The following is a 21,115-nucleotide window of genomic DNA, read 5'->3' on the forward strand; positions in this document are numbered from 1 at the left end:
TATATATATATATATATATATATATATATATATATATATATATATATATATATATATATATATATATATAACACATGGATCAATAAGTCCATAGACTAACAATGGAAAGGAAACAACATTTTTTTTTGCAAAATTTTTTTTTATTCATCAACATAATCACCTTTTAGGGTGATCCAACGTTTTTCCAATTTTTCAATACCATGTTTATAAAAAAAAATTATCTTTCGCTTCAAAATAAGCTTCAGTTTCAGCGATGACCTCCTCATTTGAGCCAAATCTTTTCCCCTGGAGCATTTTTTAAGATCAGCAAAGAGCCAGTAGTCACTGGGGGCTAAATCTGGCGAGTATGGGGGGTGGGGAAGCAGATCAAAGCCCAATTCGTTCAATTTCGCCATTGTTTTCATCGACTTGTGGCAGGGTGCATTGTCTTGATGAAAAAGGATTTTTTTCTCTGCATGTGTGGTCGTTTTTTTGCGATTTCCTCCTTCAACCAGTAAGTCAAGATAATAATCACTGTTGATCGATTTACCTTTCTCAAGGTAGTCCATGAAAGTCACACCATGTGTATCCCAAAAAACTGACGCCATGACTTTGCCAGCTGACTGATGCGTTTTCGGTCGCTTCGGACGGCTTTCGCCAGCTGTGCGCCACTCAGATGACTGCTACTTCGACTCTGGAGTTTAGTGATGTATCCATGTTTCGTCCATGGTCACGTTACGATGCAAGAAATCTTTTTTGTTGCGAGTAAATAGCGATAAACTGCTTTCTGAATCATAGACTCGTTGCTGTTTTTGTTCCATCGAATGCAATCGCGGCGCCCACTTGGAAAAAAAACTTTTTCATGCTCAATTTTTCATGAAGGATAGTAAATACACTTCCATATGATATCTGTGTAATCTCAGCAATCTCACGGAGCTTCACTTTACGATCTTTCATTATAATTTTTGTCACTTCACTCACATTTTCCGGTGTAACGGCTTCCACAGGTCTACCCGAACGTTCCGCGTCATTTGTGTCGGTACGACCACGTTTAAACTCGGCGAACCACCGACAAATCGTTGCTTTTGATGGCTAAGAGTTCGGATAACATTTTTCAATGCATTGTTTCGCTTGCACGGTGTTTTTATCCATTTTACCAGGTGTTTTTACCCAGTTTCGGGAAACTCGGTTTTTTCCATTTTTTAAACAAACTAAAGGGTGATTTTTTAAGAGCTTGAGAACTTTTTTAAACAATAAAACGCATAAAATTTGCAAAATCTCATCGGTTCTTTATTTTAAACGTTAGATTGGTACATGACATTTACTTTTTGAAGATAATTTCATTTAAATGTTGACCGCGGCTGCGTCTTAGGTGGTCCATTCGGAAAGTCCAATTTTGGGCAACTTTTTCGAGCATTTCGGCCGGAATAGCCCGAATTTCTTCGGAAATGTTGTCTTCCAAAGCTGGAATAGTTACTGGCTTATTTCTGTAGACTTTAGACTTGACGTAGCCCCACAAAAAATAGTCCAAAGGCGTCAAATCGCATGATCTTGGTGGCCAACTTACCGGTCCATTTCTTGAGATGAATTGTTCTCCGAAGTTTTCCCTCAAAATGGCCATAGAATCGCGAGCTGTGTGGCATGTAGCGCCATCTTGTTGAAACCACATGTCTACCAAGTTCAGTTCTTCCATTTTTGGCAACAAAAAGTTTGTTAGCATCGAACGATAGCGATCGCCATTCACTGTAACGTTGCGTCCAACAGCATCTTTGAAAAAATACGGTCCAATGATTCCACCAGCGTACAAACCACACCAAACAGTGCATTTTTCGGGATGCATGGGCAGTTCTTGAACGGCTTCTGGTTGCTCTTCACTCCAAATGCGGCAATTTTGCTTATTTACGTAGCCATTCAACCAGAAATGAGCCTCATCGCTGAACAAAATTTGTCGATAAAAAAGCGGATTTTCCGAATGGACCACCTAAGACGCAGCCGCGGTCAACATTTAAATGAAATTATCTTCAAAAAGTAAATGTCATGTACCAATCTAACGTTTAAAATAAAGAACCGATGAGATTTTGCAAATTTTATGCGTTTTATTGTTTAAAAAAGTTCTCAAGCTCTTAAAAAATCACTCTTTACAAAACGACTTTACTCCAACCTCGATAACTCAGCTGTTTCTGGTCGGTTCGACTTAAAATTGTGACCCGTTTCAAGCAAAGGTTAGTACTAGAAAGACGTGGTTACTGGTTTACTACGAGCGCCATTTCTGCTTTAGTCTCGGGACTAAACTGTGTGTGCCCTTTTCGAAGATATTTTAACAAACTTATGCTCGTTTAAAAGCTACTATCGGGCCATTGATCAAGTTCAAAACGTTCAAAGATCAAATGGCTGTGACTTCGGGTTCCGGAGATATAATGGAATAAGTGACGTTGGTAGGCCATTGATCAAGTTCGAAGATCAAATGACTGCAACTTCTGTCTCCAGGGATATGATGGTATAAGTGACGTAACCGACAAAACGCGTTGATTTTTACCGCTCTTATATATAAGGGTACCAATATTTTGGGATCACCTCTATTTTCGTAAAGCTCTAGTGCTCGAAATTTTAAGCACCTCGAAAGTCCTCATGAAAAATTTGAGCTAAGTCGGACATGGGTACGGGGTGCTGCCCAGCGGTTAAAGTTTGAAAATTTTCGATCTTGAAAAAGCACCATTGGGGAAAGTACATGAAATTTCCTAAATCGAAAATTTTTTTCGATGCCAAAAATCTTAAAATTGCATGAAACGTCGAGATTTAGTGTTATCTAAAAAAAAATTTGTTTTTTGAAAAAATCGACTTCCTGGGACTTATATTTTTTCTAAGTCCAAGAAAGTCGATTAAAAAAAAAAGTTTCGAGATGACACTAAATCTCGACGTTTCATGCAATTCTAAGGCTTTTATGCATCAAAAAATTTTTTTCGATTTCGAAAATTTCATGTGCTCCCCCCTAAGGTGATTTTTCAAGATCTATGAAAATTCCACTAAGTGGACTAAGAAGGGTTTGTTTAGATTAGCATCACTCTTCTCATACAAATAGGCAACGCAAATATTAAGCGTTCGGTTGGAAAAATGATGCCTGCTATGTGATATAAACAGTGAAGAATGCTTTTGTGAACTACTCGATTCAATCTGAATCAATTTGTGTCAAAAATGAGCCCAAATTATTTAATAAAAAGATAAAAAATGTTTTTATGAGACTGTTTTGAAGAAAGAGAAAGACATTATCACACCACTAGGTGGATTAAGAAGGGTTTTTTATGAATATAAAAAATAGGTATAGAATTCGCTCAAACTTTAGAAAAATTTTCCGATTCAGCTCGACGAACTGAGCAAATGTCTGTGTGTGTATGTGTGTGGATCTGTATGTATGTTGTCAACTAATACCGTTTTCGTTTATTGATCAGAGCAGCCCGAAAGCTGACCTACCCGCATATGCATGGCTGTCAGACGGCTGACTAAACGCTGCCAGCTGGTAAAATATAGCTGGCAGACATTCTGGTGACCGACTGCCTCACCGCTGGCAGTTATACAACTCAAACGATACAACCGTATCCACCAGGATTTTTCCACATTGAAATCTTTGACATTTTCAGCGAAGGTGAGAAGATGAAAACGCTCGGCTAACTTAGATACAGGCGACATTGTTTTGTCAAATAGGATTTGACAACCGTCACTGAATCAATTTTGGTAGCCGCCTGGTGGCCATGGCTGCCCAGGTAGCCAAAACGCTAGTCTTTTTTGATCATATGGTATGTTTAAAACAACCGTAAAAGGCACACCGAGAATTAGATACATAAACAATCTTCAGTAACATTACTTTTTAATATTATCTCGAACCAATTCGAATGTTTACATGAACCTCATTTGAAGGCCGCTCTCACACTATTGAAAGAGATATTTTGTTACATCAAGAGTTCAACTGACGGTTGGTAAACTGAGCCTTGATTTGAAGAGAATCGACTGAAGAACCGAATGCTGCAAGTTCGGTACGTCATCGAACGTTGTTTGTGTCCGAGTTTGAAGCTTACTGCAGTAGAGAGATCGTTAGTGTGTTTCACATTCGGTTTTTAAATTGAATTTAATGAAATTTTACTGCACTGGACGAGTCATTTTTTTCTCAAACATTTTTTTCTAAGAACCGGAGTAGGGTTTGGATCTGCCGTTAAGTTAAATGTGATTGATTTTTATTTCTGGTCTTTTGCAAAATGCCATTATAATAATACGTATTTGGATGAAGTTGCAGTTTTAACATATATTTGATCTTCAGAAGTATCCGGACTTCGATGTTAATGGTTTATCAGCTGTTATATTTGGAAGCATGTTTCTCTCCGCCTATTGGTGTAGTGATTATGACAACAGGAAATCAATGTGATCAATGGAACTTTAATCAATACCCAATCGTTTTTACCGAATTTCAAATTCAACGAAAATGTTTTTCAGAACTACTCACACTTGTTGTAATTATCACATAACTCAGAATACCTTTCGAATCATCCATCTTATTCGTTCGAGTATTTGTTTCCCAACTTGAAAATCTCATTAAAAAAAAATTAAGTTCACTGGATGTGATCACCGATATCATGGAGGACTATTTTTAAGATCTATCGGTAAATAGTTTTTCGATAAAATGAAATAAGTGTATCGATATTACATTTCATGGACTAATTAGGAAGACATATTTCAGATTATACCATGAAATATTGGTTTCAAGATGATGTGATGGCCGAAACTCCACTGTCGACGATGCCCGCTGTGGCAGGCTCTCCAATTCTGTTACACAAGGCAGTGTCAAAATTCCACATAACTTATGTTGACTGACAGAAGTCAGCAGATACCACAAGAAAGTACTGAGCGCACACGCCATATTTTGGGTAAAATTCTGCAGATGGAAAATATCCTGCTGCTGACTCCGAAGCACAGGGCCGTCCAGAATAAATTGGGCCCCTAAACATGAGACTAAAACAAATCAGAAAGTTAGAAAACCGTTCGAATAAGTGTATCACTTTGAAAGGGGTTGAAGCAAATAAAAAAACCTGTTTTAATCCTCCTAGTGGTGTAATGATGCTTTTCTCATATATAATATTGTGGTATTGTATTCAAAAATTTTCTCTTCGATTTTTGAAAGAAACCAAGGAATTGTTTGTGCATTAACTATTAAAACATACGGAGTGAAACAGTGCTTTGCTCGCTTAGGCCATCCTTAAGAAAACCGAAGTGGGTTTACTATTATATGCACTTCCGCCACCGGAACCCGAGAACCGGTATAATCGATGTCGGTTCGTACGGCCACCAACAACCATGACGTACAAACTCTACTAGTTTTTATTCAAATGTTGACGATTTTATCCAATTTGGCCATCGTACTCTAAACGACTATTTAAATTTTTGTTGTATCCGAAAAATGCAGTAATTTTTGGTAGGACCATAAGACCTTTCATTTAACTCTATGATACGGAGTAACGGTTTTGAGTCCAGTTTACAACATTTTTTACGGTTTTTGTTTCGCCAGTTTAAGTGACGGTGTACAATATTTAACACAGTTTACCCTATAACTTCTGAACCGGAAGTCGGATCCGGATGAAATTTAGGAACTCCGTATAGCACCGTGAGACCTTTCATTTGAATCTAAGATTGTGGAAATCGGTCAAACCATCGCATAGAAAAATGATCGGTTTGTTTAGTTGCTTACTGATAATGGCTATCGATTTGTGGAGTTTTGAGTCCAGTTTGCGGTTTTTCTTTCGCCGGTTTTTGTTTCGCCGGATTAAGTGACGGTGTACAGTATTGAACAGATTTTACCCTAGAATTCCGGATCCGGAAGTCGCGTCCGGATGGAATTCAAAAATTCCGTATGGCATTCTAAGACCTTACATTTGAATCTTAATTTATAATAATTGGATGAGCGGTCTCCGAGACAATCGATTGCACGTTTTAATTCATTTTGTACATTTTTCCCCATAACTCCCGAACCGAAAGTAGGATCCTGATGAAATTCAATTGCAACCTATGAGACTACAAGGCTTTCAATTTAAATCTTAGTTAAAGAAAATTGGTTGAGTGGTCTTTGAGAAAATCGAGTGCAGTTTTTCTTAATTTTTTCGCTCATTTTACCCCATTACTCCCGAACCGGAAGTTCAATCCGGGTCAAATTCAATAGCACCCTAAGGGACCAAGAGACCTTTCATTTGAATCTAAGTTTGTGAATCGGTCTATCCATCTTCGAGGATATTGAGTGCACATTTTTGTCACACACACACACACAGAGACATTTGCTCAGTTCCTCGAGTTGAGGCGTGCAAAATTCCAAGCACAACGAATCCTCGCACAAAGCGTATCGTGCAAAACCGACACATAGCAATACGAAGTATTTTCAGTGATTGAGTGCAGTGGACTTACGACACGTTTTGTTCTCTAGTAAAACAGGTACTAAATATGTAAAGTTGTAAAGTATTTTCAATTAACTTAAATGAGGGATATTGTGAAGACGGTACGACCACTTTGTTGTAATTTATTGAAAGATGGCTTTTTGGTCAATGTTTCTTTACAAAATATTTATTTTGCGTCAAAAGCCGTTAAATGAGGGATACACATTTGTGCATGTTCAATTTACAACCAAAATGTTCTAACAATTGATTTTCTCACTTAGCTATTTCCAACTGTGCATCATTTTATAAAATAACTGAGTTTGTTTTTCCTGGTTTGTCTCGTACTCCTCATTCATATGACCCAAATAACACGTCGACGAATTCGCTACGTTTCGATTAAATATATAATGAATGAACTGTGTACTGCTCATTCGATTCATAAGCGAGAGATGTGAAAGCTGAGTGTGATACTTGTTGCGGTCGACTGATCTTTTTATTTTTATAAAAAATCCTCAATACTGGTAGCTCCTATAGACAATACAAGTAGTAAAAGTTTGGTTATTTATGACAATACACAACAATTTTATGAGTTGACGAATCTGATCAGTTAATATTAATCTCATAGAATCCTTTTTATAATATTCTTATGAACTTTTAGTTTCCAAATTAATTTATTTATTAATTTAAATTTATTTCTATTAGGTTTGTTTTCCTTTTTATATTAAATAGATATGGAATTCTCGGAACTTTCCAAAGTGTGAAAAATCATTTTGGTTTTATTCATATTCACGTCATTCAGTTATTTATAGATTATTTGTAAATTCTGTCGAACGCATTTATTTAGTGATGATCAAGTCAGCATGGTTCTGCAGATAAATGAAAAGTGTGACTCTACCGAACACTTGGGAAATGAAACTTACTGAAGCTTCGACGCGTTGGATGTCAACAAAAATTGTAGCAACGTTCGTAAATAAAATACCGATCGTCTTCCTCTCCAAACAGCGTTTAATCTACAAATTGATTTATGAGAAAATTCATTCATGCCATTCATGTTCGCATTATGCATACCAAAGAAGGTGCTTGAATTTTCCATTACACCGCATCGTAACTGTCCTTGTTCCTAACTCAAACTCAAATTTAAACTGAATGCCGTCAGTCAACATTCTCGAGAACACTCCGGTAGACAGTCTTGGTAGAAAAGATTTAAATCACTAACAACCGACAACAGCTGTGCCCTGTTGTGCCGGAACATTAACCCTTTGATTATTTATGGTGCAACGAAAAATGATTCCTTAGTCATATCGGCTAAAGCATTGAACATTCGTGCTACTTTTTGGATGGACTGGTGGAGCGAGGTGAATTTTGGCACCATAACAAAAGTGAAAACCAGCTGCCATCGTCGTCTGTCTTGGTCTCCAAACCCTGCGAAAACTTAAGATTTTCGGAAGAATAATAATGGTCCCCATGGTTTTTCCTCTTTCTATTTGGAATGTCAGGCGCTCGACAGTGTAAGATAAATTTACCCAGTAAGCTCCCTGTGTGCTTTCACGTACAACGAACAAAATGTTTTCAACCTCAGCAAGTGAAAGTTTGCTCATTCAAGTTAGTTGTACAAGGGATTCTTTTGAATTTACTGCAACAAATCAACCTTTTTGGCCGAATATGATATGTGCGTTTATATTATACCTTTGCAAGCCATTGTTATAGTGTCTAGGTTTTAGTTGTTAGACTCATATCCGGATAAGAATGTGCGAAATATCAACGCACTACTTGATGATTTTGTTGTGCTGCTACATTTTTTGTGGATGCTACTCCAGTTGAATGGCATTCTTCTGAATTTTTGTACTTCACATCCGTGCTTGCTTATATCCGAATTCTCAGTAGCCTTTTGTTGTTTTCAGTGGATGGAGTACACAAATTCGGAAGGATGTGCGATTATTTACATCTAATATAACACTTAAAATATTATCGGTAGTTTTTCGGAAAGCAAAAAAAATTGTAATGTGAAGGTGTCTTTTGAAAAATTGAATGTTATAATAAAAAGAAAAAAATCCCTTTTCATTCAACTCTTCGCAAGCGAACGAGCGTTGTTTCGAACTTAATGAATCCCCATTCACTCAATCGGCTCCAAAATAGCGCGATCTCTTAAGGAGCAAGACTCTTTGCAAGCGTATGAGTAATGTGAACAATGTGTGCGTTGTTTTTAACAAATTCCGGCGCTTCTTTTCCTGACTTTAATCAATAAAACTTCCATATGATTGAAAATTAAACCAATCAGTTCATTCTGCTTAAAATTGCAATTCAATAAAAGCGAGAATCTTTGTCTAAAACTCTTCCGTTTCCTTGAAACTGCTCGAGAAAAATTATTTCAGTTTCAGCTTACTTCCACTAACACATTTGATTAGCAACAAACACATTCTTATATGGATTTCCTCTTGCTGAAATTATTGCGACATAAAGATTTACGTATGTTCTATAAGTAAACCCGCAAAATAGGAACCTTTAATTTAACACGCGAAAGGCAATGGATATGGAATGTTGTCGTAAAACTATTTATTTTTCCGAAAAACTGCTTTTGTAACAGAAAATATTTAGTTTTGTTCATTTTGTGTAGCGCAATCTAATAAAAATGCATTGAAGCAATGTTGCTAACTTTTTTGCCTTTGTCTATAGAAAGGTATTAGAATTGTTGAAAAAACCTACTTTCGAACGGAGCCTCGGAGACCCATAGTGTTATATACCATTCGACTCAGTTCGACGAGATCAGAAAATGTCTATGTGTGCACTTTTCGAAGCTATTTTAACGCGCTCAATTTTCTCAGAGAAGGCTGAACCGATTTTAATAAATTTATGCTCGTTTGAAAACTACTGTCGGGCCATTGATCAAGTTCAAAGATGAAATGGCTGTGACTTTTGGTTCCGGAGGTATGATTGTATAAGTGACGTAACCGACAAAACGTGTTGTATGTTTACGCGCCCAATTTTGTTCAATATTGTTCAAAAGTTTACGCACCTCGAAAAAAGTCCACATGCAAAATTTGAGCTAAATCGGACATAGGTAAGGGGTGCTACCCGGCGAATAAGGTTTGAAAATTTTCGATCTTGAAAAATTACCGTAGGTCCATTTCCGAAGTTGAAATTTTTTTTTGTCGAATGTATTAGAATTGTATGGAACGTCGAGATTTAGTTTCATCTAAAAAAAAAATACTGAAAAAATCGACTTTCTGGGATTTTTTTTCAAGATGACACTAAATCGCGACGTTTCACGCAATTCTAATGTACGTAATACACAAACTACCAGCACAAATTAACTTGGTTTATTCTTGATCCTGAAATGCCACGTTCGATGGTTCTTGCAAGTTAAACCCGTTAAAAAGTTTGAAACAGTATTAAAAATGAGTTTTCCACCTTGTGATCGGAATGCTTTCGCTCCATTGAATTGTGGCAAAATTGATGACCGGTCAGGGAGGCGCCGAATAACTATAGTCACTAGTATTCTATAGGGCATTACACAAACTGCTTCAACTAGGAGACAGATTGGAAGAGCAATGAAGGGTTGCACAAACGGGTAGCACTCATATTTCAACTGGTAAAATTGGGATATGGCGAAGCATGGTTGGCCGGGGACGTGTTCCCGTTTGAAGGTGCATTGGAGTTACTGGTTGGAATTTAATTAAAGCAGAAATTGAAAAATAAATTGAATAATTCTCGGCATTCGGTATACAGGAAATGGAACAAACCAAGTTGCGGAAAGCTTTTAATGCACACCTGGAAAAGTTTTCCATTTTGTGTTATATATATATAGGTAAAGACGAATAGTAAACATGATGGATTATAGTGTGAGGGAACCTACTATTAAGCACGATTCGGGTTGAATAAATAAAAGATTAGGGGCACAGGTATAGCGCGATGGGTAAGTCGATGCCTTTCATGGTGTCCACTTCTACTTTATACCCAACTCCTCGCATATAGGGTCAGAATATTTGTCTGACCCGAAGGTCATTCTCCTAACCTTATGGTTAAAACCTTTCAAATCGAAAAAAAATATCTGGTCGAGTATTGTTAAGGTATTCTATGGGAACTGAATAGAATTAACAAATTTGTTAGCTCTGGAGATACCGTGATCGATCAGATGACCAGTTTTAAAGTTTAGTGTTGGAAATGCACGTATCATTGTTTTTATCAATTTGTTTTTATTATTTTTTTCCCTGACTTTATCTAACCCATATCTAACTCATCAGTATTAATACTCTATTTTGCATTATTTTGTGATTTGTATATTTTGAATAACACTTAACATGACTGATTATCACCACAACCGTTTATTTGACCGAAGGAACATTTTTGCCTTTCTCTCTAGAAAGAATAGATAGTTACGGACTTTTGATTGAAATTCTGGTGATCCCTAATATTATATACTATTCGACTCAGTTCGACGAGTTTTGAACATATATGTGGTTGTATGTGTGTGGTTGTGGGTATATATGTGTGTATGTGATATTTCTACGCTCAATTTTCTCGGATTCACTTATCGAGCTCGAAGATCAAATAACTAACACATCCGGTTCCACGAATCTAATTAACAAAGTAAGATACGTGTGGTTTTTTCTATTTGCTTAATTTTCTCGAAATTGCTTAATTGATTGCAGTTCAATGGCATACAGCGGGCACCTCCGATTTCGTATGCGTATTCTCTCTTCGCATAATTTTCTGAATTATGCTTAACTGGTTTAGACAAACTTAGACTTGTCTGAAAAATACAATGTGGTGATGCATTAAGTGTAAATAAATTGTGGCGGGCTCAATCAGATTCTTGTTTAGATATTTATTACCAGAATATCGGTGGAATAAATAGCTATCTCGAACAATATCATCTCGCTTGCGCTGATAGTACCTATGATATATACGTATTTATCGAAACCTGGCTGAATTTTAACACCTTATCGAAACAAATTTTTGGTAAAGATTACTTGGTTTACAGACAAGATCGCAATGAACAGAATAGTTATAAAATAATGGGGGCGGGGTACTGATAGCTTGTCGCTCTAAATTTCATTCACGTCTGATTCCCGTTCAAAACTGTGTCAATGTTGAACAACGATGTATTGCTCTCTCGCTCAAGGATTACACACTTTTCATCTGCGTTATTTATATACCGCCTAATCGCACCAACGATTTGGGATTGGCTGAGCAACATTTGAGTTCTCTCTCCGTAATTACGAATCAAATGGAACTGAACGATAGAATAATGATACTAAGTGACTTCTATTTACCCGGCGTGAAATGGATTCGCTCCTCTTTTAATGATTTGTTTCCAAGCGCCGACAGCTTAAACAATACCACAGGCTACTGGATGACTATAGTATTGCTGGACTAGCTCAATTAAACGAGCATTACAACAGCAACAATCGCCTTCTGGATCTTTGCTTCGTCAGCCAAGAGCTTTCGCGTTCCTGCTTTGTAGATGCGGATACTGCACCACTCGTAAAAATCTGTCGTCATCATCCGCCTCTTCTAATATCTATTGAGAATTCCTCACCGCCAACATTTAATGAGATATCTGAATCAACTTACTACGACTACAAAATGGGAAACTACGACGCCATGATTACGTTTTTATCTTCACTAGACTGGAGTTTGCTGCTATCTCATGACGACTGCAACACGGTTGCTTCGGTTCTTCCGAAGAAGACGCGTCGACAATTAAATTAACCTCCTTGGTCGAATCCGCTCTTAAAGCGATATAAAAGTGCTAAAAGATGTGCATTAAAAAAGTTCACAGGGAACCCTTCTCTACAACTAAGATCACATTACATATTTGTCAATAGCCGGTACAAAGGATTAAATAAGGCGCTCTATTACAACTACCAACGCATGATTCAGAATAGCCTCAAATCAAATACCAAACGCTTTTGGAGTCATGTTAATGATCAAAGAAAGGAATCTGGATTACCTACTCACATGTCCTTTGGGGAACATGAAGCATCAACCCCCGTCGATATTTGTCACTTATTTTCCAAACATTTGAGCAGTGTTTTCTCCGTTGAAACTTTGACGAATCAACAAATCCACATAGCAGCCAACAATGTTCCTCGCCGTTCTATGACTGTGTCTCATCCTACAATTACGACAGACATCGTCGAAAACGCTTGTCTTGAACTTAAACCATCTACTAACGCTGGACCTGATGGTATACCGTCTTTCGTTGTAACGTTTAGGTTAAATAAATAAATAACTTATGCGGTGAGTAGTTTGGTAAATGCGTGCAGACTGAAAAATCTGTTCAACCCTGCGCGAGAGGTTTGACAGTAGACTGAGAGGGACGGCTGAAAAGATAAAGAAAAACGGAAGTTTGACGCTGGCTTTGGCTCGAAAAAAAAAGAAGAAAAACGAGGAAGGAAAAAAGTCAGCAGAAGAGTTTAAGTCAGTTCTTTGTCGCGTGTCTGTGAGTGCGCAGCGCTATTGGCTTTTGGCACGATCCAGCCAAACAGTGTGGAGAGTGTGCGGATTCCCCTGCCGGCTGGAGCTCCGGTAGCGGATGACCGAGAAGAGGAATTTTTCTGGTCGACCGCAAAAGATCGTTCCCGTGTCCCTCGGTACTGGTCAGTTCGTTACGGTGATTGAAGTGGCACTCGACGTAGCGGCCGCTGAAACGTGCATTACGATCGGAGACTGCTCCACCATTGGAAGGTTTCTTCAACTCGGATCCTTGTGGGACGCGTTCTACGGATATCGTCAAATTGATCGATTGGCATTCAACAGCCTACGCTTCGTCGATCATCGGCCTCTCAGCCAATTCATCTTCGGGCATTCATTCCACGGGAGGAAAATCTGATGAGGTGGAAGCTAACCTCAAACGTTCGTTGCTGAGCACCGCTGAATGGATCTCGCAAACTATGGACAACATGATGACGTTTCCGGCAATGACATGCGGACAAATATCCTGCGAAGGCAATCGGTAAGTCTGTACAACTTTTCCTACCTACACTCACGTCAGGCATAACCCAAGTTTTACGGGTCCAATTAAATAAAATTATAACATCGTTCTGAAGAATGTTCAAGAAGTCTTCTGATACCATTGACTCTAATGTTCAGTCTCTCTCTTAAACGCGGATTTTATCCTGCTTCATGGAAGAACTCTTACATTTTCCCTGTATATAAGAAGGGCGACAAAACTATCATTTCAAATTATCGAGGAATTGCTGCCCTATGTGCTGTATCGAAACTATTTGAAATAATAATACTGAACTTCATCACTCATCACTGCTCTAGCTATATATCAGATAAACAACATGGTTTCATGCCTAAACGGTTCACGTCCACAAATCTTGTGTCGTACACATCATACATCATTCGATCTATGCAAGCGCATCATCAAGTCGATCCCATTTACACTGATTTCTCGGCTACTTTTGACAAAATTAATCACCAGATTGCAGTTGCCAAACTCGAAAGGCTTGGATTCAGCGGTTGCTTCCTCAAATGGCTTGAATCATATCTGACAGGTCGGAATATGACTGTGAAAATAGGAGACAACGTTACTTCACCATTCATTGCGAGCTCCGGAGTTCCACAGGGAAGCCATCTGGAGCCGTTCGTATTCTTATTATACCTCAACGACTTGAATTTTTCGCTGGAATGCTTGAAGCTATCATTTGCCGATGATTTCAAATTTTTCCATCTCATCAAGGATTCTGAAGATCCCGCTTTCTTACAAATTCAGTTAGATGTATTCTATAACTGGTGCAATGTTAACAGGATGGTACTAAACGCCTCAAAATGTTCCGTCATCTCATTCTCTCGCAAACGAAACACGATCACGTCTATTTCGACAGCGGTCTTGGAACGAGTTTCATCAACCAAGGATTTAGGAGTGTTATTAGATTCTAAGCTCAATTTCAAAGAACATATTGAGTATACTATATATAAAGCTTCTAAGATGCTAGGACTTATGTTCCGCATTTCAAAAAACTTCAACAACGTATATTGCCTGAAATCGCTTTATTGCGCTTTAGTCCGCTCCACCCTTGAGTACGCTGTCGTTTTTTGGGCACCATATTATCAAACCGATAAGCTGCGAATAGAAGCTGTTCAGCGGAAATTCGTCTGTTTTGCTTTGCGTCGTTTGTCATGGAGAGATGCAGCCAACCTTCCAAGCTACGAAAATCGTTGTAGACTCATCAACCTTGATTTGTTATCAGTTCGCCGGGATACTTCCAAAGCCATTTTTATTGCGGATTTGATCCAATCCCGAATTGATTGTGTGGATCTTCTTCCACAGCTAAGCTTCAATATCCATCGTCGTAACTTGCAGTTAAACTCTTTCTTCAGAATCTTTCGTGCTAGAACAAACTATGGATTTAATGAACCATTTGCTAGTATGTGTCGATCATTCAACGTTTGTTCAAATGTATTCGATTTTCATTTGTCCCGCAGCACTGTAAAAAACTTATTTTCAAGATTTTTCGCCAGCCAGCTTTCCTTATGAATTGAGGGTTAAATTATAGATATTTAAAGAAGATAGTTTGATAGATTAGTTTACGATAACGTGCAATATGTATCATTTGGATAAATGTAATCTGTTGGTACAAAAAATAAATAAATAAATTAATAAATGAGTAAATAAAACCGTTCTTGTTTATTCGAACATATTCGAACAGTTCTTCAGTCAAATTCAAAACTGGCATACGATGCCGTTCTATATTTTCTGTATTTGAAACACGATCTCCAGAAAATTACTAGAACGTGCTACTTGGGATTATATGTTCTGATTCCTGATTATGTTGAATCGTAAGTTTTTGTATTTTGAGTATCGTCGAAGCCTTTGTTGTTGTTTTTGTGTTGAAATGTGTCAATAGAGAACCGGTCAGCAATGTCAAACCGCAATAGAATCGTGTTCCACCTTTAATTACTTTCAGCTAACTCTACTCGATAAACGAATTACATACTTAGAAACTCAGTAAACACTTTAAAGCGTTTCAGATGTGCACCAAAACCGTGGTTTATCATAAGATTAACCCTCCGACTTTTGATCTACACCGGAACATTGATAATATTATCAAATCAATTTGATGGTACGTCAATAAACCCCTTATATTAACTGGTACATAAGCACAGTCGTTATCGAGCGAAAAAATTAGTCTTCGTTTTCAAGTGCAAGTGAATTAACTGTTGACAAAAATGCTTTTGCTATTGCTACTCACAATAGTAGTAACAGTAGTAGTCCCATCACCGTTGCAATCGATTTCCTATGAATTAGAAGGTTTCTGCAATGGTATCACTGCGGGAATATTTCCTCATCCTGATCCCGCTTTGTGCTACATGTACGTGTCTTGTGTATTCGAGCGGACAATCGTGTATCAATGTGCTGAAAATTTTGTTTTCAATCGAGAAATTTTCGAATGTGAACCCGGCAATTGGGATGAATGTACAGAACCGGAAGTCACTCCCGACCCAGATCTGGAAACAATTTGTTCTGATGTATCTTTCGGGGTATTTGAACACCCGAATAATTGCTCCAAGTTCGTGTTTTGCGAGCTGGGAAGCCCGAGCGTAATAGAGTGTTTGGAAACAGAAATCTGGTGGCAAAAAGATGGCGTATGCTTGTTTGGAAACCGGGAAACCTGTGAACCAGGTGATATTTTCTGCATGGGAAGACCAGATGGAGTGATTCCACATCCCAACGGTTGTGAGTTCTTTATTGAGTGCATCGATGAGCGAAGTACAGAGCTGGAGTGTTCACGAGGTCAAATATTCTCATATGGGCTATTAAAATGTGTGGTTGGAAGTGCTGAAACATGCCGATCCCTGGTGGATGTTTGTGTACAACAACCGGGAGAGAATTACCCGCATCCGGATTTCTGCGATTTGTTTATCAGGTGTGATGGTAGTGAAGCGATTCTCGCTGAATGTGGAGAAAACGAAATATTTCGACCGGATATTCGATTCTGCGTTCCAGGAAATGCACAGACCTGTGTTGCGAGTAGACCAGAGGATGCTTGTCGAGGCCGATCTGACGGAATTATTCCGCATCCGGATGAGTGCAATTTGTTCATACGTTGCGAAAATGAAAAATCGACAGTTGAAAGCTGCCCAACGGGAAATATTCTACGACCAGACTCGTCGACATGTGTTGCAGGAGATTCGGAAACCTGTCAGCTTTTAGATGGAGTATGCATTGGACTTCCGGATGCGTATGTCATTGAGCATCCCATCTATTGCGATATGTTTATTTGGTGTAGTGGCGGACAAGCGCAAGTTCATAACTGCCCATGGGGAGAAATATTACGTCCCGATATGCAATTCTGTGTCCCGGGTAATCGCGACACCTGTGAGCCTGATCCCATCGACGAAATGTGCAAGGGACGTCAAGGACCAGTTATATATCCGCATCCGTATATCTGTTATCAATTTATAATATGCGAACAGGAAACACTACACATTCACACATGTGAAGAGGACACAATCATTCGACCAGGAACAATCCAATGTGTTCCTGGAAACAAAGAATCTTGTCTACTTTATACAGACTTGTGCATTGGTCGACCAAATGGTGTCATACCGCATCCATCCCGGTGTCAGCTATTCATAAATTGTGTAGATGAACAGGTTAATATCGGGTCTTGTCCTGATGGTCACATTTTCGATTCGACAGAGTATAGGTGCATTCCGGGCAATACGGAAACATGCGATAACCTGGACAATTACTGTATTGATCAACCGGATGGAGTGATACCACACCCGAATCGGTGCGATTTATTTATGCTATGCAGCGAAGGTGTCACTTATGTTCAATCTTGTCCCTGGGGAGAGATTCTTCGACCAGATATGCAGTTTTGCGTACCCGGTGACAGCGATACTTGTGAAGTTCTCGATATTGATGAAATGTGCGAAGGTCGTGAAGGACCTGTAATTTATCCGCATCCCGAGGACTGCACTTTGTTGGTAGTTTGCCGCGATAATCAACAAACGTTACAACCGTGTCCGGAAGGGAAAATTCTACAGCCGGGAACAATGAACTGCGTAGCTGGAAACACAAAGACTTGTGAACTTTATGTCGATCAGTGTGTAGGAATAAAAAGAGGTGTTCTTCCTCATCCATCGATTTGTCATCTTTTCCTTCGATGTGATTCTGGGCAGACATCAGTTGAAACATGTGCCCGAGGAACAATTTTCAAAGCTTCTTCCAATGGGGGAGAATGCATTGTCGGTGATAGAGAGACTTGCGAGTATTTGGATGACATATGTGTATCGGTTTCTGATCGAGTTATTCCACATCCAAATTACTGTGATCTTAAAATCGAATGTCGCAATGGCGAATCGTATATGTCGGCCTGTTTGGATGGACAAATTTTGCATCAAAATATGCAAACTTGCGCTCCTGGATCTTCGAATGATTGTGAACTTTATCCGATCGAGGACATGTGTTTAGGACAACAGCATGCCATTTTCCCTCCGCCGGATCAGCATCAATGTGAGGAGTTTGTAATTTGTTCCAATGGTCTGGCAAACGTACATTCGTGTGGCTTAGGAACAGTTCTTCGGCCTCGTTATCTGGACTGCGTACCAGGGAATATAGACACCTGCGAATATTTTCCTCATCTTTGTCTGTTCCGACCAAATGAAAACATTCCACATCCAACCAGGTGTGATTTGTTCATATCGTGTGTTTCCGAAGTAGCTCACATCGTACCTTGTGCAAGAGGCGAAACATTTGCTCCTGAAATCGGTCTTTGTGCACCAGGCGATAACAGTACTTGCGAAAGCTTTTTTGAAGTTTGTGATGGGCTAGAAACAGCTATTTTAGAACATCCAACCCATTGCGATTTGTTTATAGTGTGCATGTCAGGACTACCTGTAGTGTTTGCCTGCTCCGTGGGACAGATCCTGGACCCGGAACAATTGCTTTGTTTGCCGGGAAATGCTGATACGTGCGAATTGTTCCCCATACCAGATCCGAAGTTTGCGCCTGTTGACGAACTGCACCAGATGACGAACTGCACAGCGAGTAAAACGATAGATGACATTTGTGTACGATCGGGAACGTACAACGTGCCACATCCATTTGAGTGTCACAAGTACGTGCAGTGCATTTCGCGAAAAGCTCGGATTCGCGATTGTCCCAAAACGCATGTATTCAATCCACTAGTAAATACTTGTATATTTGGTAATCGAGAGATGTGTAAATAAAAAGATTTAGTGTACTGGCATTCTCGTACGGTTAACTTCCTTCGTCGTGTGGATTGATATCACCTGATAAATCATCAATCATCAAAGTAAACACTGATAACACTGCTCAACAGTCTTAAAAGATGTAGCAAGAAAGCGGGGAACATTCCAACCGCAACGGAGATTTTTTTATTTTTTTACGAAAATAAAGTTATGACCCTAAATAAACGATATGACCCTTATAAACAATTCAATAGTTAGCTTGATAGTTAAACAGCTACGTATGTATTCTTTTAATATGAATGTTCAGGAAAGTATTTTATTCTTTACTTATTTTTGAAAATATTATGATAATCGACTTTTAAATCAGAACAAAATTCCTTACTGGTCACGACACATAGAAATAAAAATTCTAAATAAAATATGTAATCGGTTTGGCGTTTGAGCGATTAGTGGAATGAAACTAAACCGTTTTTGATAAAAAAAGAAAGTATCCTTAAATTCCACTATGAAGAATTTTAACCATTTCGTTATAATACTAACGTAGGGGAATAATACTAACGTAGGGGAATGTATAACGACTAGAAGTAACAAAATTAAACAAATTGATATAAAACCATAATTCACGTTTCTAATCGTCAACAGTTTCATTGGTGCTCAGTTTCAGTTTTCCTCAATGCATCCAACAAACCCCTCCCCCCACTCACGTGCAAATTGGTTTTGCTTGCCGGGCGAGAGAAGTTAACATGGTGGTAACCCCAGTGCCCCACCTTCGATTCAACAGTATGCTTTGAGTTAAAATATTGCTTTAAAGATTTTAACGATTATTAAAACAAAATGTAGCGTTGGGAGGTTCAAAAATGTTGGTTTCCAATTGTAATTAATTGATTATGCCATTGAATTCTTATTGATTATGCAATTGAATTCTATATCGACATTTCAAGCGGCATATTTCATCATTGATGTGAGCCGTAAGGTCTGGGGCGTACCACTGATTTGTTGTAAGGCATATTATACGGTTGCAGGGGCGTTATGCCTAAGGCAAGCGGAAACACTGAATATAGTCGTTTCGGAAAATGTGCCTGTATCAATCAATTCTCATCACTTCTACCGGAATCAATGAAAATTGGGTACCTCAGTATTGAAAAGAAATACCTACATTTTTGAATAAAATATATCAGTACATTTAGAAATATCTCAATCTTTTCTTAAGGGGGCCATATTATAACACTTTACCCTAATAGTGACAGAAATTGTCATCCACATGAGCGGAGTAATATCTAATTGATGTATTCCCAATACCAAAACAATAGCACAGTAACATTGGAATGTAGAATACAGTGACTAAATTTAAAATGCATATGAATTATCTGAGTAAAACGATGACCAACTATTTTACCATGGTTGTACATTTTATAATGCAAAATTTTTCTTGCATTTTAACTAAATTCACTAAAAAGTTCCAAAACTTCTCTCGAAGTTATCAAAGTTTTCTAACAATTCATTAAGTACGCTGATCTTAGACCTTTATAAACTGCATTATTCCTACATTGCGGAATACTACCATATATAATACTAAATTGAAGCATTATTTGCCATTTCAATAATAAAATAATAAATACATGAAAACAAATAAACATAGGAAGTACATAAACAGTTACTACCTGTTGTGGTATCCTGAATTATGTGATATCCACATTGAGCATTATTGGGTGAGCATGTGTTGTGTCAGAGGCCGCGAACGAGTGTATAGAATATAAGTGGATATCTGCGGAAAGGAGAATATCACATTGGCGATCCTGCCATGATAAACTGAACTGAAGAATCTTTAATTCATTTTCATCGTAAGTATGATTAAGACGATTTACAGACGACGAGAAAGCCGAAAAAAAGCAAGAACGATGGTAAGCTTTTTTTTCACGTGTTGCCAGAAGTGCGCAATGAGTGAGCCAAGTTCAGCTCATGGCAAATAAAAATTAAAATTAATCAGCAAAAAATAAAATAAAATAAAAACGATAAGAGATGTATCGGGTTAAGCAAATAGCCAACATGGAGTACATTGCACCGAGTTAAGCTCATGGTCAATGTTTGTAAATTAATAGAATCATAGTTGCGTCGGGTTAAGCCCATGGCCAACATAAAGTTCACTGAACCGAGTTTAGCTCATGGTCAATATTAAAAGTAAAAAAAAGAAAGCAAGTATAACTGTTGCGTCGGGTTAAGCCCATGACCAACATGAAGTATATTGCACCGAGTTAAGCTCATGGTCAATATTGAATAATTATAAGAGAAACTGTTGCGTCGGGTAGAGCCCATGGCCAACATGCAGTTCATTGCACCGAGTTAAGCCCATGGTCAATTAGTGGAAAATTCAAATCACAAAGAATTGAGTTCAGCTCAAAGTTTAGAAACATGCGAAACAGGGCAAGAGCAAAAAACTGTCAACACTGCTTTGTAAAACATATGGTTGATTGAATGTGAACGAGATATAAATAGTAGCAGCTGATGTCCTACGGATAACTTTCGGTACCGAAAAGCACACATGTTTATTCCGTATACAA

The 21,115-nt window shown here is 38.3% G+C and overlaps 1 protein-coding gene across 1 annotated transcript; it reads left to right on the forward strand.

Annotated features, from left to right (window-relative positions):
* The first annotated feature begins 15,523 nt into the window (after positions 1-15,523).
* On the forward strand, positions 15,524-19,007 carry LOC131438837 (uncharacterized). The gene has a single exon (XM_058609167.1). It carries the CDS (start codon positions 15,567-15,569, stop codon positions 18,573-18,575), a length of 3,009 nt encoding a protein of 1,002 aa, XP_058465150.1. The 5' UTR covers positions 15,524-15,566; the 3' UTR covers positions 18,576-19,007.
* The last annotated feature ends 2,108 nt before the right edge of the window (positions 19,008-21,115 follow it).

This window comes from Malaya genurostris, chromosome 3 (assembly GCF_030247185.1).
Source record: "Malaya genurostris strain Urasoe2022 chromosome 3, Malgen_1.1, whole genome shotgun sequence".
NCBI classification, from domain to species: Eukaryota; Metazoa; Arthropoda; class Insecta; order Diptera; family Culicidae; genus Malaya; species Malaya genurostris.

What these genes read in the sequence shown, in the direction of transcription:
- LOC131438837 (XM_058609167.1), top strand. Translation starts at nt 15,567, where the DNA reads ATGCTTTTGCTATTGCTACTCACAATAGTAGTAACAGTAGTAGTCCCA.